The 25,376-nt window shown below is 39.6% G+C and overlaps 1 protein-coding gene and 1 non-coding gene across 2 annotated transcripts in view; both read right to left on the reverse strand.

Moving 5' to 3' along the window:
* The window catches only part of CDH8 (cadherin 8), a 390,981-nt gene that overhangs the window by 103,978 nt on the left and 261,627 nt on the right, over positions 1–25,376 (reverse strand). Inside the window, exon 8 of the mRNA XM_043898638.1 lies at positions 23,325–23,461. Within this exon, the coding sequence (XP_043754573.1) occupies positions 23,325–23,461 (137 nt within the window). The remainder of the gene's footprint in view (positions 1–23,324; positions 23,462–25,376) is intronic.
* Positions 394–522, reverse strand: LOC122692978. Its single transcript, XR_006340785.1, has one exon. It is a non-coding gene; the product is annotated as a small nucleolar RNA SNORA18 (small nucleolar RNA).

Below are 25,376 nucleotides of genomic sequence, written 5' to 3' on the forward strand. Positions count from 1 at the left end.
AGTCACCTTATTTCCTCCAATGTTTAAGTCATATCTTCAAGATAGCCTTTCTAAAAAAGAGCTGTTGCTCAATCTACTGTTATCAAGTCAAGTTATCCACAGTTCTTTTAGTCAGACTTCTTTGATTTCCAATGCGCTGTGGACACACTTCAAACCCCCTCCAACCTGTAGTCTTGGCGATACAATTTCCTCAAGCCATTTACTTTAGGGCCATATTCAGGGTCAGTGGAGATGGATCTGCCTGGTTCTGAATTTTAGACACCCTCTAATATGCATTAAGTCCAAATTGTATTCACTCCTAAACTATCACAGCCTAGAATGGTACAGACTGTTGGGATATGCCAATGCCTACGATAAAAAAGTTTGTTAGGTTTCTCATAGTTTATTTAGCAGCTCTGTCTTATAGTTCTTTCTTGCAGATTTAATGCATAGTTCTGTGAGTAGAGGAAACAAACTCTTTACTTTGTGAGATGTTTCTAATTATGCAGGTCTATAGAAAAAGCCCTCAGGATAGATCTCAACTCCAATCCTTATTTTTTTTAAGTATTTATTTATTCATTCATTAGGCTGTGTCATATCTTATTGCATCCTGTGGGATCTTTCATGTGGTTCACAGACTCCATTTGTATCAAATAGGCTCAGTTGCTCTGAAGCATGTGGGATCTTAGTTCCTCAACCAAGGATCGAACCTGCATCCATTGCACTGCATGGAGGGTTACTAAAAACTGGACGACCAGGAAAGTCCCTCCAATACTGACTTTAATGAGTTAAAACAATTCCCTTTCCTCTTACCCTCAGAATATAAATATAGATATATATACACGCACACTAATAACTCATCTCACAAGTTTAAGAAATAATTTCCAGGTGAATCTATCAAGTTTTCAAAGCAACACTGCAACTACAAATATGAGGTGGTTTGGTCAAGGCTCTTATTGCTGTCCTAGGAAAATGATTTTCTATCTCATTTTATCTTTTTTCTACACTTGAAAAATGGGTCTAATAATACTTGCCCTTTACATACCACACAGAAATGTTGCAAAGATTAATGAAATACGTGTAAAGAGCTATAAGCCAGATAAATTAAGAGAAAATCATCATTATTCTATTGGATTCTTCAAATAAAATTTCCAGTAGAACTATGACCCTTCCTACCTTGGTGAGTAATGCAGATATAAGAATGCAGAAATAATGTGGTTTTTAAAGAGGATATTGTTGTTTAAATCAAGTGCTTAAATTGAATGCCTAAATCTCAAATAGATATGAGAAACAAAACAAATTTTTCAGGAAAAAGGAATGAAGCTGTCCAAGAATTAGGGAACAAAGAAAGGTATAAACTTCAAATGATGCAATCTGACACTTCAGTTGGCACCCAACCTTCAGATAAGATTACTGTCATTAGACCCATGATTTGGAAGACTTAATAAATGGACAATTAAGGTTTATTTCTCCTGGAATTAATCAAAATTAGTTGAGATAGTCATCCAGCCTTTCCCCCACATCTGTTGCTCAGCAGTGTAAGTGTAAATGTCAGTTGATTTAATTTTCATTTCTGCTGCCAGATGTTTGGGCCTCAGTTGTTATAGGTATGCAATTGTTTAAAAATGCTCTCACATTAATACAGGAAAGTTCTACTGTTTCCTGCCTTCTAGGCTTTAACTAAGACAAGAAAGGAAGTAACTTTATTGTTTGTAAATGTGTAACAAGATCTGAAATTCACATCTAGCTTCACCCAGTACTTCAGCAATAGACTGATACAAACTTTTAAAATTAGCTGCCTTCCTTTGAGAAACCCAAAGCTGATTCCATGGGAGGAGAGAAAGGAGTTAGACAGAGAGAGGAGAGATATTCTATATCCAGAATATATCCAGAATCAATCTAGATATTTTCAAGTAGTCCATGTGCTGTAAATCTGGATATAGTCTATTGATGTAGCAAGACAGATGTGGTGGACATTTGATTTCCAGAAAGTGCTTGTTCAGTGACCTAGAGGAAAATTACCTCTATAGATACACCAATTTTATAAAATAGAGATAATGTAACCTATTTATCTAACATTTTGTTATCTCAATATTCATTGTACTAAAGAAAGTTAATCGCCTTTTCTCTGTGCAAGTTACTTATGGTATGAAAAGGAGCTTCAGGCCAACATTATCCTAGCACATTAAATACAAGATCAGACTTTTGAGCCGCAAGCATACACAGCTCTAGGAAAGCATTTATGCGCTTTGGAGAAGATGATCCGCAGACGGATGAGAGATGCGTGCTCCTCCGTAAGGAGCAAAGCAGCAGGCATCTTGCTCCCTTGAAAGGTGTTTACCAAGATGACTACTGCCTGATTTGTAAGGGTGTGTGAGTGTTCATACAGTTCCTAGGTAAAATAGCTACTCCATAAAACTGATAGCACACAGACTCACCTGGGTGCCCTCTGATGACCTAGAGGAGTGTGATGTGGGGGAGTGGGAGGGAAGGGACATACGTGTACATATAGATGACTCACGCTGTTGTACAGCCGAAACTCAGACAACATTGTAAAACGATTATACTCCAATTAAAAAAAAATTAATTGATGGTAATACACAGAGTAACCAGTAGGTACTATTATCATTACCATCATCATAGATTGTATTACCAGAGTCGATCTGGTGTATATCTGTTCCTGCAAAGTGAATATTAGTAAAGCACATGCTAATTACAAATTCATGGAAAATCTTAGGGTTATGGAAGGACCTCGCACTGTCTAGCAGAATGATCTTGAGAAAACAACAGCTCAAGCTTACTAACTTTGGGCTACATCATCTGAAATGCAGGATGATACAGCCCACTCTGGCTTATTTTCATGTAGTTGTTTTGAGTCTTCAATGTTGCAAAAAATAATCAGTTTACAAAATACATATTATAAAAATAGAAAGGTAACGATTCCTATTACTAGCAGAAATGAAACAAAATCCGGAGGTCAAAATTATCCTTATCTGTCAAGGGCTTCAGTTTTATGACTAAAATTTCCAAAATATAATTCATCCTGCTGGGTTCACTGAGATTTAGGGTTTTGTCCTCAGCCTGGTGGGAATGGAAACTTTATTCTTTCAGCACATTCCTTAAGAGAACAGTGCTTCAGCACAGACAAGCATTAGCCAATCCATGGAAGACACCTGCTTAACAAGAATGTGAATACATTAAATTACAGTGAAAAATAAAATGTTTACCAAAGACCCTATAGTGTGATACAATGGTTAGGGCAGTATGTTTATAGTTTGGCTCCATCAAGTACTACTTGTGAAGTCCTTAAAGCTTAGAGACATGCAATAGCTATATGATTTTCTCATTTGTACAATGCAGATAATATCCCCAACCACAGGGAAGTTTTATAAAGTACATGGGTGACTCCATTCAAAATACTGTGTCAAAATTTAAGGAAAGTAAGCTCAAGAAACGATGGAACAATTGTTGTTGTTACAATTGTCTTTTTTTTTTAACTTAGTTTTTTCTTTTAATTTATTTATTTTATTGGAAGCTATTATTTAATTGGAAGCTTTACAGTATTATTGGAAGCTTTACAGTATTATAGTGGGTTTTGCCACACATTGACATGAATCAGCCATGGGTGTACATGTGTTCCCCATCCTGAACCTCCCTCCCACCTCCCTCTGCATCCCATCCCTCAGGGTCATCCCAATGCACCAGCCCTGAACACCCTGTCTCATGCATCGAACCTGGACTAGCGATCTATTTCACATATGATAATATACATGTTTCAATGCTATTCTCTCAAATCATCCTACCCTTGCCGTCTCCCACAGAGTCCAAAAGACTGTTCTATACATCTGTGTCTCTTTTGCTGTCTCATATATAGGGTCATCGTTACCATCTTTCTAAATTCCACATATATGTGTTAGTACACCGTAATGGTGTTTTTCATTCTGACTTACTTCACTCTGTATAGTAGGCTCCAGGTTTATCCACCTCATTAAAACTGATTCAAATGTATTCTTTTTAATCACTGAGTAATACTCCATTGTGTATAGGTACCACAGCTTTCTTATCCATTCGTCTGCCGATGGACATCTAGGTTGCTTCAATGTCCTGGCTATTATAAACAATGCTGTGATGAACATTGGGGTACACGTGTCTCTTTCAATTCTGGTTTCATTAGTGTGTATGCCCAGCAGTGGGATTGCTGAGTCATCAGTTCAATTCAGCTCAGTCACTCAGTTGTGTCCGACTCTTTGTGACCTCATGAGCTGCAGCACGCCAGGCCTCCCTGTCCAACACCAACTCCTGAAGCCTACCCAAACTCATGTCCATTGAGTCCATGATGCCATCCAACCATCTCATCCTCTGTCATCCCCTGTTCTCCTGCCCTCAATCTTTCCCAGCATCAGGGTCTTTTCAAATGAGTCAGCTCTTTGCATCAGGCGGCCAAAGTATTGGAGTTTCAGCTTCAGCATCAGTTTTTTCAATGAAGATCCAGGACTGATTTCCTTTAGGATGGACTGGTTGGATCTCCTTGCAGTCCAAGGGACTCTTAAGACTTCTCCAACACCACAGTTCAAAAGCATCAATTCGTCGGTGCTCAGCTTTCTTTATAGTCCAAATTACACATCCATACATGACTACTGGAAAAACCATAGCCTTGACTAGACGGACCTTTGTTGGCAAAATAATGGCTCTGCTCTCTGCTGTTTAGGTTGGTCATAACTTTCCTTCCAAGGAGTAAGCGTCTTTTAATTTCATGACTTCAGTCACCACTGGCAGTGATTTTGGAGCCCCCCCAAAATAAAGTCTCTCACTGTTTCCACTGTTTCCCCATCTATTTGCCATGAAGTGATGAGACCAGATGCCATGATCTTAGTTTTCTGAATGTTGAGATTTAAGCCAACTTTTTCACTCTCCCTTTTCACTTTCATCAAGAGGCTCTTTAGTTCTTCACTTTCTGTCAAAAGGGTGGTATCATCTGCATATCCGAGGTTATTGATATTTCTCCTGGAAATCTTGATTCCAACTTGTGTTTCATCCAGCCCAGCGTTTCTCATGATGTACTCTGCATATAAGTTAAATAAGCAGGGTGACAATATACAGCCTTGATGTACTCCTTTTCCTATTTGGAACCAGTCTGTTGTTCCATGTCCAGTTCTAACTGTTGCTACCTGACCTGCATACAGATTTCTCAAGAGGCAGGTCAGGTGGTCTAGTATTCCCATCTCTTTCAGAATTTTCCAGTTTACTGTGATCCACACAGTCAAAGGCTTTGGCATAGTCAGTAAAGCAGAAATAGATGTTTTTCTGGAATTCTCTTGCTTTTTTGATTATCCAGCAGATGTCAACAATTTGATCTCTGGTTCCTCTGCCTTTTCTAAAACCCAGCTTGAACATCTGGGAGTTCACAGTTCACGTATTGCTGAAGCCTGGCTTGGAGAATTTTGAGCATTACTTTACTAGTCTGTGAGATGAGTGCAGTTGTGCGGTTGTTTGAGCATTCTTTGACATTGCCTTTCTTTGGGATTGGAATGAAAACTGACCTTTTCCAGTCCTGTGGCCACTGCTGAGTTCTCCAAATTTGCTGACATATTGAGTGCAGCACTTTCACAGCATCATCTTTCAGGATTTGAAATAGCTCAACTGGAATTCCATCACCTCCACTAGCTTTGTTCATAGTGATGCTTCCTAAGGCCCACTTGACTTCAGATTCCAGGATGTCTGGCTCTAGGTGAGTGATCACATCATCATAATTATCTGGGTCATGAAGATCATTTTTGTATAGTTCTTCTGTGTATTCTTGCCATCTCTTCTTAATATCTTCGGCTTCTCTCAGTTCCATACCATTTCTGTCCCTTATTGAGCCCATCTTTGCATGAAATGTTCCCTTGGTATCTCTAATTTTTTGAAGAGATCTCTAGTCTTTCCCATTCTATTGTTTTCCTCTATTTCTTTGCATTGATCGCTGAGAAAGGTTTCCTTATCTCTCCTTGCTATTCTTTGGAACTCTGCATTCAAACGGGAATATCTTTCCTTTTCTCCTTTGCTGGGTCAATGGCAGTTTTATTTCCAGTTTTTTAAGGAATCTCCACACTGTCCTCCATAGTGGCTATACTAGTTTGCATTCCCACCAACAGTATAAGAAGGTTCCCTTTTCTCCACACCCTCTCCAGCATTTATTGTTTGAAGACTTTTGGATAGCAGCCATTGTGACAGGTGTGAGATGGTACCTCATTGTGGGTTTGATTTGCATTTCTTTGATGAGTGATGTTGAGCATCTTTTCATGTGTTTGTTAGCCATTACAATTGTTGTCATTATCATCAGCGTCATCTCAGTCAGCATATTTTATGGCAGTGTTTCTAAAATTGAATAAAATAATCTAAATAAAATTGGCTTAAAACCCATAGAGTGAGAGCAGTGAGAGTTTGATGTGTAGTTTATTTTTTTTCCATTTATTTTTATTAGTTGGAAGCTAATTACTTTACAATATTGTAGTGGTTTTTGCCATACATTGACATGAATCAGCCATGGATTTACATGTATTCCCCATCCCGATCCCCCCTCCCACCTCCCTCTCCATCCCATCCCTCTGGGTCTTCCCAGTGCACCAGCCCTGAGCACTTGTCTCATGCATCCAACCTGGGCTGGTGATCTGTTTCACCCTTGATAATATACATGTTTTGATGCTGTTCTCTCTAAACATCCCACCCTCGCCTTCTCCCACAGAGTCCAAAACTCTGTTCTGTACATCTGTGTCTCTTTTTCTGTTTTGCACATAGGGTTATTGTTACCATCTTTCTAACTTCCATATATATGCGTTAGTATACTATATTGGGCTTTATCTTTCTGGCTTACTTCACTCTGTATAATGGGCTCCAGTTTCATCCATCTCATTAGAACTGATTCAAATGAATTCTTTTTAATGGCTGAGTAATATTCCATGGTGTATATGTACCACAGCTTCCTTATCCATTCGTCTGCTGATGGGCATCTAGGTTGCTTCCATGTCCTGGCTATTATAAACAGTGCTGCGATGAACATTGGGTTGCATGTGTCTCTTTCAGATCTGGTTTCCTCAGTATGTATGCCCAGAAGTGGGATTGCTGGGTCATATGGCAGTATAGTTTAAATCCTGATGGTTCATGCTCTGTTAATCCACTTGGTTCTGGAGGCAGGGCTGGTCCTGAGGGTACATCAGGTTTGGTCCTTAGACTGAGGCGTCACTCTCTGAAAGTACCTGGATGCCTCCCCCCCCGCGGACCTCCTTCATCTTTGTGATACACTTAATTCCCTCTTCCTGCTCATAGGCCTCTCTGAATGAGTAACAATACCCAGGATTTAGCAAAAGGCAAGTCTCGATCTGTCCTGACATAATGCTGTCTTTTGAGAAGGCAACCTTCTTTGATGAGACCCTAGAAATGTCACTTATAATGCTGATCTATTTCCACTGGGGCTAACTTCATTTTCCTTCTTCCCTTAACAATGACCAACATTTACTGAGTTCTTACTCCCTATACTGTATCAGGGATCCTACAAAACATGTTATATGTGCTATTTCTTTCAATATCCAACCTACATTTTGCTACTGACAAACTATTTTATCAACATGATATCTATGATAGAGGAATACTTTTTGCTGTTACCATATCTCAAAGTAATTGAGAAAATAAATGCCTTCCTAAGGCCACAGTTCTTAAACAATTTTGTCTTAGGGCTTCTTTACACTTATTTTTACACTTGAAAATAATTGAAGAGATCAAAAAGCTTTTATTTATTAAAAAAAAAAAATGTTACTGGCTATATCTCACAATATTTACCGACCAGAAGTCATGACTAATTTTTTAAATGCTTTTGTTTATTTCTGCTGGGTCTCAGCTGTAGCATGCAGGGTCTTTCAGCTGCAGCATGTGGGATCTAGCTCCCTGACTAGGGATCAAACCCAGGCCCACTGCATTGGGAGAGTGGAGTCTTGGTCACTGGACCACCAGGCAAGTTCCTACAACTAATTTTTACAACTAAATAGTACACATGTGCACATCGTTCATTAGCCATGGAGCCACAATACTACACACATCATGGTGCCTTTGGAAAACTCCACTCTCACGGGTGAGCACAGGAGAGAGACAGAGGCCAAAGCATGACTATTATTATAGACACATTCTGACCTCATGAAATCGCCACGAGTGTCTCAAAGACCTTAATCTACTCTAGACCACACACTGAACACGCCATTTTAAAGGATAAATGATTTTTGCCTCCCCTCCATAGTCTCCTGTATATTTCAACCATTCTGTGATCTTTTGTTAAGACTAGGGAGTAGGATAGATGAAGCATATACACTATAGAAAAATGTTATCATTCACACCTTACAATTGCTGAAATCGAGACTTAGAAAAGAAAAGCACTTTTCCTAGCACATGACTTATAGGTATTGTTTTAATGGTTTACAATCCCATATCTTTCTGTCCCCAAGCCTGGGCTCTTCATTATCATGCTATGCTGAAGCCACTGAAGATCCATCAACCCAGGATGGATGAGAATTTAGTAATGGTCTCATTTTACCCACACACTACAGAGAACTCTGAAGCCCAGAGATACCATTAAGATAGGTCCTAGAATTGAACCTGTGTTTCCTGAGTGAATTCATCATACCCATCACCTTGCCTCTTTATGTGTACATTAAGTAGAGGGACCAGGGATGTCCCTGGCAGTCCAGTGGTTAAAACTCCATGCTCCCAATGCAGGAATCATGGGTTCGATCCCTGGTTGGGGAACTAAGATTCCTCATGCCAGACTGTATGGCCAAAAAAAAGAAAGAAAGGAAGAAACAAAGAAGGACCAAAGTGCTAACTTCAAGGTGTAGATGAGCCAAGTTTCTTGGCAAAACTACACTGAATAGAATAAACACACTACCTCATATGACTGTTATTTATTTTTATGATTTTTATCCCAAGTAGAGTATCAGCAACTTAATTCCTTGATTTATTTTCTTCCCAAATGTATAGCATCTAGTACAAAGCCTGGTATCTCATGGCACATTTGTACAAGATTGTATTTTCAAGGATGTGTGTCTTGTTTGCCTATCTATCACGCTTAGTAGTGCCAAAGAGTCGTGAGTTCATGCTTTGATGTTAACCCTGGTGGATCTGAACCTTATGGTATTAGATCCTGACCTTATATACATTCCTTGACTTCCCTAGATCTCACCTTGTACACTTCTGAAACAGTGCTCAGAATGTGTCCATCTCAGTGTTGTGTTTAGTCGCTCAGTTGTGTCCGATTCTTTGTGATCCTATGGACTAGGTTCGTCTGTTCATGGGGGTTCTCCAGGCAAGAATACTAGAGTGGGTTGCCATGCCCTCCTCCAGGGGATCTTCCCAACCCAGGGATCAAAGCCAGGTCTCCCACACTGCAGGTGACTCTTTACATCTGAGGCACCAGGGAAGCCCCAGTGTTGTTATGAGGAGTAAAGGAAACAAATGTTTGCACACAGTGGTGACTGCCATTCTGCCTGAAATTAGGTAGCATCTCAAATTCTAGTTTGCTTTGATTGCCACACCCAGACTTTTAGATCTAGACACTGAATCAAAAGAGATCATAGGAGAGTTGCTTTGTATGCATCCAAGCAACTTTCCCAAATCATGATTCTTACGATGTCGAAAGACCAGTGAGCTTCTCCAGCTCACAACCAGACAACATACCTTGGGCATTCATTTTTATTTTCCTGTTGGCTAAAAAGCACAACAGAAAGGTCCACATGGAAATAAGTGACACGTAAAAAGGAGGCTCCTATAATCATAAAACAAACCAATCCTCCCTTTTATCACAAATTTCCCACGTGGATTCATGCTCTTCTCTTTGCCTATAGCATTCTTGCTTTTCCTCTTCACTTCTCCAAATGGAGCACTGCGCTTGACTCCTGGTGGGCACTAGAGAAGGCATCATACAGAACTGATTTCTTCCTCACATGAGCAGTTAGGACGTGTCCTGCCATTCTATTAGGCAACCTGTCTGTAGGCCAGTGGTTACTGCCCTACGGAAGCAGCCCCGCCTGTCGGTGGGGAGCTATATCTCTAACAACCTGTGCTCACGGTGTCTAGGAGGGAGGTGAAAAAACGAGTTCGCCTCACTAAGGGTTTGTGTATTCAGTTCTTTGGTATGTTTAGTGACTAGTTTATTGGATCTTAAGTCTCTTTAAGATGGACACTACAAGGGACAAAATCAAAGACCAAAGAAAAAGGTCTCTAATTCAGTATTTCCCACTTTCACTAAGGTCTCCTATTTATATATGAAAGGCCATTTGTAAAACATCTGCCTTTTTAAACCCATGCCTAACCCATCACTACAGATAAATATCCAGATATTTTCAGATTTATTTTAGATATCAGTTTCCCTGAGAAGTCACCCAGCACATCAATTCTGTCTTAGATGCTTTTTATATCTTTTCTTAAATAAACAAATGTAGGTTTCTATGGTATTCTGTGGAGTGCAGCTTTTGTTTCTTTGTAACTGCTACATAATTATATTGGAAATGTGAAAAACAATTCAGCAGGAAATCAAATGCTGGCTCAGTGTGGGTATTTTTAAATCCAGAGATACACAAATATTAACCGGCAACGAGATTTAGATACTATACCTAAAACACAATCTAATGACAAGCCTTATTTAAAAGCTAGGGAAATATATATATATATATGCTCAAATAGGACGTTTTTACAAACACAGATTTTCTTCACAGCACACTTAGAATTGTTTGTTTTGCTAAAAAAAAAAAAGAAAACAGTTAAATAAATTCAAGACAGAGACGGTTCTAAAAAGTCACTGTCTCTTAAACATCAAGTTCACAGCAGTCTACCTGAAAGAAAAGGTAATGATGGGGACTTTCCTGATGGTCCAGTGACTAAGACTCCACACCCCCAATGCTGGGGGCCCGGGTTTGATCCCTGGTCAGGGAACTAGAACCCACATGTTGCAACTAAGATATGGCACAGCCAAATAAATATTTTTTAAAAACCAACAGGTAATGAGCTTTATATTATTACTGTGATAGCTAAAAACAGATAGAGACTGTTTATATCATATTACATTATAATAGTATGATATGTGATAATAATACACTAATGTCATCTATATTATAAAAATACCATTCAGTTCAGTCACTCAGTCATGTCCGACTCTTTGCAACCCCATGAACCACAGCACGCCAGGCCTCCCTATCCATCACCAACTGCCAGAGTCTACCCAAACCCGTGTCCACTGAGTCGGTGATGCCATCTAACCATCTCATCCTCTGTTGTCCCCTTCTCCTGCTGCCCTCAATCTTTCCCAGCATCAGGGTCTTTTCAAAAATACCATTATAATATGGTATATACATATATAGTCTCTGTATCAGCCAGCTGAGTCTTAGCTCCCTTTTGAGTATTAGTTTCCCTTTAACCAATAAAATACATTAGATTGATCAAGGAAATTGTTGATGTTCAAGTCAGGTATTGTTAATGGAACCTAGGTTGGAATTTATATGTGTTTGGCTACATAGTCAAAACTTTCCTTCCACATTTGTCATCCAAGGTTTTATCCCTTGTTCCCCTTCTTCAGCCTATTATTAAGCATTCATTGTCAAATTATAGCAGCAGGTGTATGGAGCAGATTTCGGCATCATTCCGGGCTTATCTCAGTAGGTTACAGGAGCTTCAGACTTCAATATAAGGAGTCTCTTTAGTTTGTTTTAAATTTAGGAAACTGGAAGTTCTTAAAAATCCAAATTCCCCTGGAATGGATAGTTCACAGATACAACTTTTAAATGTATGCTCTCCAACCGGACCTCCTCATTCAGTAGGGAAAAGAGCCTCTCAGTGAAACCCCGTTATGTTCTAACCTAGTTTATACAGAGCTAGTCAAAGGAAGGCTGTGAACTCAAACTTTGAAAGGATGGACCATCTTTTCGGACTTACCACGAATCATGATATGTCTCAGCAGCAACTCACTGTCACTAAAAGAAGACTGAGGTTCAGTAGTGAGAGATTTGGCTGAAGTGTCAGATAAACCTAAGATCAAATCCAAATTTAGCCACCCAAATATGAGGAGCTTCAAGTGTGGTATCTTGGCTTTATTAGATGAAAGAACTGGTGGTATCAACATTTGGACCCGTGATGAGGATTTAATGGATAAAGGGCACTGGAAGAGCTGGAATGCTGCCTAGCACACAGTTAGCAGTAACTCTTAATTGTATCATTATTTTCATCCTCATCACAAAGGTTTGCAATTTCCAGCAGTATTTACTTTACCCTGTTGCTCATTAGTTTTAACCAGATGCCAATTTCTGTTCATTGAAACTTCATTTCTAATGCAGCTTTAGTTTTTTTTCTGAATTAGGACTGCAGGGACTATAGCAATGGTTCTCAAAGTGTGGTCCCTGGAACAGCAGCCGCAGCCTCGCATGGGAACTTGTTAGAAATACAAATTCTTTGGCCCGGGAATCTATGTTTTAACAAGCTCTCTGGGTGATTCTGAGACACCATCACAGCCAGAGTCTTCCCTTTCTCATTCTCCAGGCTCTCTGTTTCACCCATAGCCTAGTCTGCTGCTAAACCTGGGATGCTAATATTCTGAATGCTACATTTCCCTTATTTTAATATTTCTATGTATTTGATGGACCCCTCTGACATAGAGAATAAGATAATTTCTTGTACCTGGCATCCGAAAGCAATCATAACTTGTTCTACTTAACTTTCCAACCATATGTTCTGTTCTCTCTGGAGTTCTCTGATCTTCAGAAGACTTGATCAAGATGTGTGTTAATTTTGAAATACATCTTTGACAAAAACCTACTGTTACTTTATGACCCTGACAAAAATACAGCTTCCACAAAGGATCTTCATAGAGAAGACTGTCTCTCCCATCCAATGGAAAAATCCCACCCTACTGCAAATTATATGCTTTCTAAGTAAATGATAGAGTTTCAGTGCTTGCCTTAGAGACAGTTTCTTTACATTCTAGCTCATTGCTTCTTTGTGACAAAGAGCATAACTCTTGACCTTGGGAATCATGTGGGATGGACTCTTGCCCTATAGTCACTTCAGGAGCAAGAAAATAGTAGTATCATAAGTGAGGATTTAGTCACTGAGTCTTGTCCAACTCTCTGTGGCCCCATGGACTGTAGCCCCCCCAGGATGTGAAGAGACAACTCATTTGAAAAAACTCTGAGGCTAGGAAACAATGAAGGCAGGAGGAGAATGGGATGACAGAGGATGAGATGGTGGATAGCATCACTGAGCCAGTGAATATGAGTTCAAGCAAGCTCCAGGAGCTGGTGATGGACAGAGAAGCCTGATGTGCCGCAGTCCATGGGGGTGCAAAAAATCAATCATGACTTAGTGATTGAACAATAACTAAGTGAGGGTTTAGAGTAACCAATGCCCTGTCACCTCAAATCAGACAGAAGCAAGTTATTCTAGTACAAAATTCTACCATCCAGTGGCCACCTGACCTGACACTGAAATGCTAGGTGAGTAGGGGTAAATTCAAGATGGAATTGGTGTCTATTTTTAGCCCTGGTTTTTAAGCGTTGGGTTAGGGAGTCCTATAATCAGAAAACGTGCTGCATTTTCATTCTTTAGGCTTTGCTGCTTTGTAACCTGCTTCTGCTTGTTCAATACATATCAGATTAAACGATAAATGGGCTTGTTGGGTAATGAAGTATGGGCTGGCATAATTCAGGGCTTGCCGCAGGCTCTCAGAGGGAAGAGAAGTAAAGGATCTTAGATCAGAGGGCTGGCTCCTTGTGGGGACAGCGAGGGGACCTGAGGCTCCTCTCTGCCAGCACCTTTCTCATGGTCTCTGTCCCTGACTCTTCAGAGGGCTTAATATTGTATGGGAGAGCTTCCCCTTGAGAACAGTCAATACCCCACAATTTTCACACAAGGAGAGCACAGTCACTCCCGCCCTTCATGCCTCAGCTTCAGTCACTCAGGAAAGAATGACTTTAAAAACTTCAGAAAGCCATTGTGCCGATGTGCTTGTCAGCTCAAGACTTTTAACAAAGAGCTGAGCGGGGTTTTATATTAAAGCAGAGATCCTCTCCACCAATGAATCAATAATGTCTGTTTAGAGTCAGAACTCATCATGCTAATATCTTGTGGTATTAATTCTTATTTCCTCTATTCATTCATTAGCTCAGCAAACATTCACTGGGAGACCCCAGACTACTGGGCTCCCAGGATAAAACAGTGGTCAATAACAAAGCAATAATGTCTCATGAGAACAAGAACTTTATCAATGTATTTTCAGGGAATTCCTTGGAATCCCAGTGGTTAGGACTCAGCGCTTTGACTGCTATGGGTCTGGGTTTGATTCCTGTCAGAGAATTAAGATCCCGTAAGTCATGAGGCATGGCCAAAAAAAAAAAAAAAAGTATTTTCAAATCCTCAAGCAAATAAATGGGTATTTTAGGCCTCAACCAGTCACTTAAAGGCAAAGAGCATGGATCTTTGAGATCTGACAGCAAAGGAACTTAACCCGGCTTGGCTATCAAGAAATATTAATAATAGTATTTGAAGCTTACACTAGAGGTCACGTAGGAGAAATTGTTGTAGTTTTATAAATGTGCTAACAGATTTATAATAAATAATACCAATTGCTACTTAAGCTGAAATTCTAAAGAATCATAGCTAATGAGTTCACAGCTATTAGAAATATTGTGTCCAGTCCTTTTTCTCAAATAAGTAAGGGGTTGGAGCAGAACATTTGGAATGTACATGTACTATAACGAGAAGAGGAAGCTAGAAGGGAAGTACCTGTGTGTGTAGGCTACAGATCTGTATCATTCTTGGTCATGCATCACTAAGATTTAGCATTCCAGTCTGAAATTACTTTTTTAAAAATGAATGCCCACAATATTTGGAAATGCCACCTCCCCATCAAGAGGTGACATTTATTTCTCCATTCCGTAAACCTGCTCTTGGTAACATGACCTGCTTTGACCAATGGGATTTGCAGAGTTGATGCAAATAGAGACCTGGCAAGTACCAGCTCTTCCATGGAGTCACAAAGAGTCTGACACAGTGACAACTAATGTTTTTACTTTCACTTTCATTCGTAAGCCCAAGTGGCTGGGGGAAAGGGAGATCTGAATGATAAATTTAGATAAAGGACTGATAGTTTATGTTTAAACTATTAGTAGGCACCAGGTTTGGTCTGGAGAAGGACAGAGAGGAGGATGAGGAAGGAGGGGAGGGGGCACTAGGGAGGAGAAAGAAGAAATGTTAAGTCCTTTCCATATGCCAGGCTCTGTTTTATGCATTTTACCTGTATTATCTCATTTTGTCATAACAAACTTCAAATACATCAACTGAAGCTTAAAGAGATTATGTGGTGTATTCAAATCACATATAAAGCATATTTTTGGCTGTGAAAATTTGCCTTCATGGTTTGTTTTTACCTAGTAACCATTACTGCTTTCTGAGAAAGAGGTGACAACTACAACCTTGGTTTGGGCAAGAAGGAGGCTTTTAAGGCCGCCAAACTGGCCAGGACTGAGGAAAAAAGCTCCTCCTTTTGGACACATGTTTGTAGAAAATTATACCTCCCAAATCATCTTAAGATGATACTGCCTCAAGAACTCATTAATTTGTTTATTCTCAAAATAAAGCTGGGTGGTTTTATCTGATGACAAGAAAGCTTAAGTTTTAGGCCTATCCTCTTTAATTATATGAAATGATAAAAGTAATGTTTACTTTATAACTACTGTTATAATAATATTAACATAAGCATTATCACCAAAACTTTACTCTGTTAGGAAAGATATTAGCATGTAAGCATATTCACTTCTTATCACACACCTCTAAAGGTGTTTCAATATATACCCCATTTTAGAAATAGGGAATCTAAGCCACAGAGAGAAGTTCAGTAACTTATCAACTAAGTGAGTGTGGATGAATGAAAAAATAATGATTCCATCTACACAACCTGATTTATAAACTTGCTCACTTAACTCTGACTGATATCTGCATTTTCTTCCCAAGTCCATGTGCTTCCTTTATTCCCAGAGAAACCACGGTTGCTGCTGTTTAGTGACTAAGTTGTGTCTGACCCCATGGGTTGTGGCCCACCAGGCTCCTCTGTCCATGGGATTTCCCAGGCAAGACTACTGGAGTGGGTTGCTATTTCCTTCTCCAGGGGATCTTTCTGACCCGGGGGTGGAACTCGAATCTCCTGCATTGGCGGGTGGATTCTTCTACCACTGAGTCACCAGAGAAAACCATAGCTGAGGATAAATCAACCTACTATCATCCAGTCTTCATAATCTGTTCACATATCTAGGCTCTCCCCAACCTACTCCCCTCTATCCAATACCCTCACACCTGGAGATTACCGTTTGCTGTGACTAGTCAGCTTGCTACAACTTGCACCTGAAAAGCTTGTATTACTATTTTCTGTGTACCTCCTGTCCTTTATCTACAGTTGTCTACAATAAGAGTTACTGTCAAGGATTTGAGGAGGGTGGTTTATAAGAGAGAAGACCAGGGCAAGACACAGGGGTAGAAGCCTCTTATGTTCTGTGTTTTTCTAGGTTAGGACTAAGGAGCTATTAGTCATAGTGACATCTTAAAGGAGTTCCTAGTTAAAATCTGTACCTCCAGCCTCAATCTGCAGGCTTTTTCTAAACAGACTAGAACAAAAAGAGGGGCAGAAACGAAAGAGAGGGAGAGGCGGTGGGAGGAGTTCGGCAGAATGGATGCATTCAAAGAGGAACAGAGAGGAACTAAAGGAGACATTACGTGGATATTCAAGGAAGTGGAGTAGTTGTGCACAAAATGAGCACAATAGTGGTCAAAACTGGTGTGAGGTGCCCACCGAGTGACACTCACTGGGGCCTGCTTCTCCTCACACTCGGAATGACATTCCCATTCTTCTCTAAGGAAATCTTATTTTGTATGCTGATCTCTTCCCCAGGAACCCGTCGCTTCCCCTTCACTTCCCCATAACCGATTGTCCACTTCCCTTCACTATAATCTTTATGGTTAAGAATATTGATTGCTGCCCTACGGCACCTGCATGCTTGTCTGAGCTAGGCTATAGCCGGAGAAACTTGCCACGCGCCTGTGTTCCCCAAGAGCCACATCAGTCAGGTGCTGCCGCAGCTTCTCTGATACTTGGGAACCCCGGAACCACTCCAGCCCTGAATTGCACTGTCCACCTCAGACTTGAATCATTCGTTCGCTTCTGTGAGTTACCCAACTGGACAGTGGCTTCTCTCCATCTGCTTCTACTCAATTCTTTCATTATGGATTATTTTTTTAAATGTTTATTTGTTTTTATTTATTTATTTCTGGCCGCGCCGGGTCTTGGTTGTGGCACGCGAGTCCGGCGTTGCAGTGCGCATGGTTAGTTGCCCTGAGACACATGAGGTCTTTGTTCCCTGACTAAGGATCGAACCTGCATCCCCTGCCCTGGAAGGTGGATTCTTAACCCCTGGACCACCAGGAAAGTTCCTGCTTTCACTCAATTCTACACAAGGGAATGATATTGATCTTAAAGAAACTTTAGCCCTGATTAGGCCACAGGCAATACACAGAGAGATTACATATTTTGAGCAAGATCCTGATATAAAATCTGAAGTCCTTAGTTCAATCAGGCTCTCCAAGAATATGCCTGCTTCATTTCGAGGGCCTTCCTTCAGGCACAAATCAATCTACCATGCCTGAACCGGGGACAAAAGGAAGGTCAGTGAACACACATATTGGTTGTGCAGTGATTCTTCACAGCTGCACCCAGCAGTAACTCACAGGATACGATTACCAGTTTTCTTGTTGTGGGGAGGAGAAGGGATGAAAGGCAATATAAGCCAAATAAATAATTTAAAATTAAGCTATTATTCAAAACCTAAGGTTAGGGCTGTATTAACAAGAACATGTGCAATTTATTTATCAGTTTCTAAAGGTTACAGATATATTTTGAGCTAAGAGGTACAGTACCATCACTTTGAATTCAATGCTTGTGTATGTGAGTGCTAAGTCGCTTCAGTTGTGTCTGACTGTTTGGGACTTTATGGACTGTAGCTAGCCAGGCTCCTACACCCTAAATTTAAAGGAACAATTATGATTCCCATTTCATAGATGGGAAAACTGAAAGCAAGAGAGGGGAAATAATTTGCTCAGGGTTATAAGGCAAGATGAGGCCAACTCCACCAACTCCAGGACCTAAGATTTCTCTAAACAATGAGCTCCCTATAAAGATATGTTTTTCCTAAGTAGCCAGGGTTGGACAAAGCAAATTATTGTGGCAACTGGGCCCTATGCCAGGGAGAAACATTCCTTAAGTGCTATCAAACGAGTGTGTTCCCTGGGAGATTTAACCATCATTAGTGAAAAGCTTCATTTGCGATATTGTGTGCAGCCCACTGTAGTGGGCTAGAGCATGCATTATCGCTAACTCAAAGAGATTAATTTAATGGGCAATTATATGCTTCCTGCTTTACAATACTTTCAGGTAACCAACAGCAGTCTGCTTTCTGTAAATGTCAGCTGCCTGCTCTCAGGTACACGATGTGAGCGGGCTTCCCCACTCTCCATTCCACGTCACCACTTTCTCTGAGAAGGACACTCCAAAATTGGCATTCGATGCCTCTGAAATGCCCCTGCAGAGACTGCATTTCCCTTACCGTCCCCTTCCTGCCCTGGTTTCCTTTCTGTCTCTGGCAGCTGTGCTTGTTACTACGTGGCTCACAGGTATGTCTACACCACCCTGCCCAACCTAAATGAATCTCATGCCTCTTCTGACAAACCTTAGCTCAAATATCACCGATCACCAATAAAGACCAAAACATACAAACAGAAGAACATCTCACCTCTTTCTGCCTTCCTTCACAACATTAAAACAATGCTTATAATATATATTAATTGCAATAAAGTTAATGGTTCCGTAGGTATTCGGCAAATGCCATCACTCTGGTTTAAACACTAACCCAGGAGACTGGGGTCAGCTGGATATGTCAAGTTCTCTGTGAACTTCATTTAAAAACGCTGTCCCCTAAAAGGCACTGCTTTCTGCTTTCTAGTCTCTGTTCCTCAGTTTCCTAATCTCAAAAATGGGAACAGAATTCCAGTCTGAACAGTTCCAAAGCCTGGCTTTGTCCACCAGGCAGTTTTCCTCCCCAGGGTTATAAGCGTTCGAATAGGAGGTTCTGAGTAAATGCAGGCTTGTTCTTTTCCCCACTGCACTCTTGTTCCTGCACCAGCCTTCTGCTTTGCAGAGAACTATTTCATTGGCTTGCTTCAGGTAATGATATAGCAGGGTCAGAAGCTCAATTTAAGCAGGAGAATGGAAGAAGAGAAGATATAGGAGAGGGTTCCTCCTGAAGAAGGCATCTAAGAACATGTAATCTGCAATTAAACAGCAGTGGTAGCAATCTTGCCTCTGAACCCTTTGCTCTCTTTGAGACTCTGGGCAAGATATTTAACCTTCTGTCTGAATTTCCTTGACAGAAAAATGCACACAATAATGGTACCTATTTTCAAAGAGTGATGTGAGAATTAAAAGCATCATGGGGATTACATAATACTTTTTCAGTGTTTAACTAGCTAAATTTACTTTAAGCCTTTGCCACCATGATACACAGCAGTTTCAAGCCTTAGGATAGTTTCAAGAGAGGGGGCTGCTGCTAGCGAAGCTACTTAGCACAGATGTGCTATTCAAGCCTAATCTCCTGTTAGTACTTGGGCATCTAGCTGCCAGCTCATGTAATGAGATGTGCCTGTTGATCATGATGGCAAGTGAGATCTATTACCACTGAAATACTTGGGAAATACACACAGTGAAGCATCTCAGCCTTGGTTAAGTGAATCTGACACAAGAGGATAAAGGATGACATCTCCATTCTCATTAAGAGATAACAGATGGACTTTCCTAAAATCCATTTTTTAGCTTAATTTCATTTGCTTAAATCTTTTGTCTAAGAGATGGTGCTCTGAGAGTAATTTTAAATTGTTCTCCCTGGAATGAATATTTCTTTATCTTTATTAGAACCTCCCCCTATGGGGTTCTATTGTCCTGGGTGGTTTTAAATATTCATCTCATCCAAATACAATAAATCTCCCTTTAATATTTTTTTCCAGGACATGATCTGCGGCTTCAGAAGATAAACATTACATGATGCGCTCAATAATAATACCAAGTCAAAATAAGTTTCTAAGCCATTTTCATAGTAATTCCAATTTTTCTTAAGTTCTCTGTGATCTTATTATTTTTGAATTCCGTAACTTAATTTTACATTTAAAATTTCTAGATTTATGCCCACCTCAGCTTATATTTTACAGCTAAAATTTACAGTTCTCTTTTATACTTCCCATCTTGTTGGTTTCCCTCCTAGCTCAGTCAGTAAAGAGTCTGACTGCAATGAAGGAGACATGGGTTCGATCCCTGGGTCGGAAAGATCCCCTGGAGAAGGAAATGGCAACCCAGTATTCTTGCCTGAAGAATCCCATGGACAGAGGAGCCTGGCGGACTACAATCCATGGGGTCACAAGAGTTGGACACGACTGAGCGACTAAGCACACACTTGTTGGTTTTAAGACAGTTACATGCAAAAATTCAAAAACAAATGTTTAGTTTTCAATCTCTGAGCAAAAAAAAAAAAAAAAAGATCAAAAGGAAGATGCAATAAAAGATGAGATAACTCCCACTGATGTCAACGGAATAAGGTAAGTTTGGGTTGCATACTTTTAATTCTATAAGGTTCAAAGAAAAGCTTTGGGTTGCCTATGAACAGAACCATTTCCTGTTTGGTCTCTTTATGGAGCTAACTGTAAACTTAAGTCTGGGATATATTTGAGTGGTTTCTCTCAAGCCATAAAGGAAAAATTATCTGGTCTATAATCCAGTAATTTTTAATCAATAGATGTTCACTGAAGCAGGTTTGTGGTCACACCATCAACTGCTTTTATTCCCAGTACTCATCACCTTCTTCCTCACCTCTGTGTCATTCCTTATGGATATATCAGCAGATTTCAACTCACCCTTTCATACACAGGTGCCCCTAGAAAGAAAACTCCAAGAGGACCAGATGTTTTTTGCCTGTTTTCATCACTGCTATATCCCCAGTCACTAAAACAGTGCTTGGCAAGAACCAAAGACTCAATAAATAATTACTGAGTGAACGAACAAATGAATGTCTTCCCTGTTGGGCTTGGTACCCTTGTCACCCTAGAGTTAACAGCTCATTACCCTGGAGCATCTGCTTTTGTATCTGTCTTCCTTACTTGTCTGTGATTCCTTGCAAAAGAGTTTTTTGTTTCTGGATTGCCCCTGAAATGTTTCCTAACCACCTATTCTGTATATTCATTTCCTTTTACTCTACAGAATAGACTACATGAAGTCTTATGATCAGGGCCTTCTTGATGAAGGCAGCCAACTCATAAAAAAGAAGTGTCATAGATTTAGGCATATTCAAGTAGGTTATTATGTTCAATATATGAGAAAATTATTTTAATGGTAATTATTGCCTTTAGACTTTAACATTAACTATGGTCATTTAGACTGGGGATCCGAGATCTAATGACTGATGATCTAAGGTGGAGCTGACATAGTAGGTGATGTACATAGTAGCTTATGTACGTAGCTAATATAATAGAAATAAAGGGCACAATAAATGTAATGAGCTTGAATTGTCCCAAACCATTCCACTTTACCCCTGATCCATGGAAAATGTCTTCCATGAAACCAGCCCCTGGTGCCAAAAAGGTTGGAGACCACTGCTTTAGAGCATTTTCATATAGCCTCAAACCAATCTAAATAGATACAGCTTTTCTCAGAGGCTTAAGGTGACATACGGCTTCATCACTGTAAATTATAAACATTTCACATCTAGACGAGGTCAACATTGCTAAGAAATCAAAGCTACCAAATGAGATGCTCAATTTTCTTTATCCCTTAATGTTACAAGGGATAAACTAATAGCAGAGCAATGTACTAGAGAAGAAAATGGTACTCCTAATAAGGAAGAACACCCAAGTTTCCAAAGTGCTTCTTTTACATTCCATATTAAGCTGTTTCTTTGCCTGCTTTGAGGTTGCCAAAAGAAGCATTCTTCACTCTTGAATGGTCACTTTTTCACACAGTGGTTGTGGTTTTTTTTTTTAATAAGACTCCATGGAAGACATTACCCCCACATCTCAGAGCAAGGAAAATCCATGCCTTTCGTGAAGGTCTAGATTACTCTTCTTACAGACAAGTTTATCATGAATCTCAGAGACATTGGCTGTGAAACCAGAGCAGATTTAGAGAGTGCAAAGAGCAGAGTTTAGGGCTCACATCCTTTACATATGTGTACCCATGAATCTTTTTTACTGGGAACTTTTGTTTCCTTATTCAGATTCCTTCTATCCCAGTTCCCTCAAGAATGTACTGTCATCTCCCTTGAACTTGTATAAACTGTGAAGTCCTTCCATCTCCTTTATGGAAAGAGGATATTCAGATAACATGCAGAATGTCTTTTGCTTGGAAATAAAATGAACATCATGTCCCCTTTGCAAGTTCTGTACAATTAAAAAACAAAAACAAAACTGGTGAGGCAAAGTGCAAGTTCTTATAGATAGGAGAGCACTAAATTTCACCACAGAGCTATTGTTTAGAGACTCCACTGAAGTGTCAGTAAGTGTGATCTGAGAAGCTGCGCTCATTAAAAATTGGCAGAAAGACTAACATATGTTATTTTAACAACCCTGGAACCTCTTCTGAAAAAAAAATAAACCTTACATTTTCACATGTAATTTAGGAAAAATTTTATATTGAAGATGTAATTTTAAATAGTCTGTGATTACTGTGTAAAACACATTAATTCTTAAAAAAAAAAAAACTATAATCTCATCTCCCCAAAATGATATGTATTGATACTGTAAATTTTCTTTCTACAATTTCTGCATGTATATGTGTATGTGTATATGCATAGCTTAAATATGTGAGCAATAGTTTTTATATTGTATATAATATAAATGTTAGTGTCCATTTAAATTATGCTCTATAGTTCTTTGAATTCTACTTTTACCTACCCTTTTATGCTAAATCTTTCCCATATTTTAATACACAAAACATTGTTTTTAATGGCCGAATAATGGGTATAAGATTCAAGAATACTTGGATGTAAAAATGTTTCCTTCCCGCATATATTGCAACCTTTTGGTAATTTACCACAGCATAAGTTATTTCATGTTGAGATGAAGCATTCCAAGTCTCCTTGGGAACAAAAGTTCTAATGCCAAAATATCTAAAAGAAACAGGACCACTTCTCGTATGACCCCAGGCATAAATTGAACCCAGGCACACAAGGAAGAAATGAACAAACCCGGGCACTTACTGATTTCGGTAGCAATGATTGTTATGTTGTGCCACACACTTAATTCTCTGTCCAGCGGTGTTGCAAGCGTTATCTTCCCATCATCAGCATTAATGTTGAATTGTCTCTCCAGGTCAGTGTGCCGGTCGATGGAAAACCTACAAAACAGACACATCTGTGATCTACTTCAGTGTTTATGTGATCTATACATTCCACAGCAGACCTTTAGTAATCCTTAGAGAGCCACACTTGTGAAGCCGAATGAATTGGTAAACTCAATGGCATCCTAATTTGTAAAACAAAATGACCGAATGAGGCACAAGAAACTTAATAATTATTGCCCAAGGAGTCATTAGCTACATATGCAACATGGAGGTCATAAACTGCCATCAGTTTCAATAGGTAACATCTTCAAAAATGGATGCTGATGAAGAGTTAATTGGACAATCCATCACTTTTATTGGACAGCTTATGATAATTAGCAGTTGCCACAAAATACCATATAAAACAATGAACTCAAATCCAAAGGAGGATGGTGCTAGACAGCAAATTATTTATGGTGGTTCCAAGGAAATGTGTGTTTGTGTTAAACTTTGATTTGACTGCACAATAGGTACGTGTTTTTGTTGCTATTGCTGTTGGTTTGTTATCGTTTTAAGTAAGGTATATATTTAGGTTTCCTATTCATCTCTGTCCATAGAAATCAGATGTTTTCTGATTCTCTGGTAAATAATTTTTTAAAATTGGTCTAGATACTTTAGCAGATTTAAAACTTTAATGGGCAGGTTAGTAGTTTTTCTGTTGAGAAAGCTTTCGGATAAGGCAGACATTAAGATGCTCTATGTCTATAGGCAAGTGTTTCTTGGGAACACTAACAAGATCATACAGGAATTACTTTTTTACCACATTTACTAATATCCTAAGAAACACAAGGCATCATGAGAAAAACTGGTCCACAAATAAGCAGTAGAATACACTAAAACAGGACGAAATGGAGGTTCAAATAAGGATTGCACGTGTATGCTAAGTCACTTCAGTTGTGTCTGACTCTTTGCGACCCTATAGACTATAGCCTGCTAGGCTCCTCTGTCCATGGAATACTCCAGGCAAGAATACTGGAGTGGGTTGCCATGCCCTTCTCCACGGGATCTTCATGACCCAGGGATAGAGACCACATCTCTTATGTCTCTTGTATTGGCAGGAAGGTTCTTCACCATTAGCGCTACCTGGGAAACCCTCAAAGAACTCCCCTAAATTTTTATGTTAAAACCCTAACTCCTACTGTGTGATAGCATTTGGAAATAAGGCCTTTAGGAGGTAATTAGGGTTAGAATAAGTCATTAGAATAGGGCTCTCCTGTGGGATTAATGATTTTATTAAAAAAAGAAAAGAAGAAGGGGGCATAGGCTGTCTCCTTCTGCTCTCTGCCAAGGAGGATTCAAGCAGACAACCATGCCAGAAAATATGCCCTCACCATATAGTGGATCTGCTGGTGCCTTGATCTTGGACTTCCCAGCCTCCAGAAACTGTGAGAAACAGATTTTTGTTGTTTAATCCACCCAGTCTAGGGTACTCCATGTCTACAGAAGCCCAGACTGAGACCAGGTCATGTGCAATACCAACTAGGAGGAAGAACTGAAGAAACCTTTCATGGTCGAGGGGACCTCCTAAGAAGTATACATGAAATCTATTTATTGGTACCCATTAACACTAAATATGAAACATGCTCCATGGCCATTCGAAGCTAAGCATATTTTCCTTTTTTATGTGTTCTTGTGAACATTTATTATATCACCAAGAATAAAACTATGCTATTATGAGAAAAAAATAAAATTTCCCATAATTTTGCATCTGCAGGTTTGTACTGTTAACATTTTAGTGGATTCCATTGCAGACATATATACATGTATTTTATGCTTATCTATTTATGCATATCTACTTATTTGTATCTATATCTAACTCCAAGAAATAGTGAAAGACAGGGAAGCCTGACGTGCTGCAGTCCATGGGGTCGCAAAGAATCAGACACAACCTAGCAACTGAACAACAACAGCAAAGAGGGGTGGATAAATG

The sequence above is a fragment of the Cervus elaphus genome, chromosome 4 (assembly GCF_910594005.1).
Source record: "Cervus elaphus chromosome 4, mCerEla1.1, whole genome shotgun sequence".
Classification (NCBI taxonomy): Eukaryota; Metazoa; Chordata; class Mammalia; order Artiodactyla; family Cervidae; genus Cervus; species Cervus elaphus.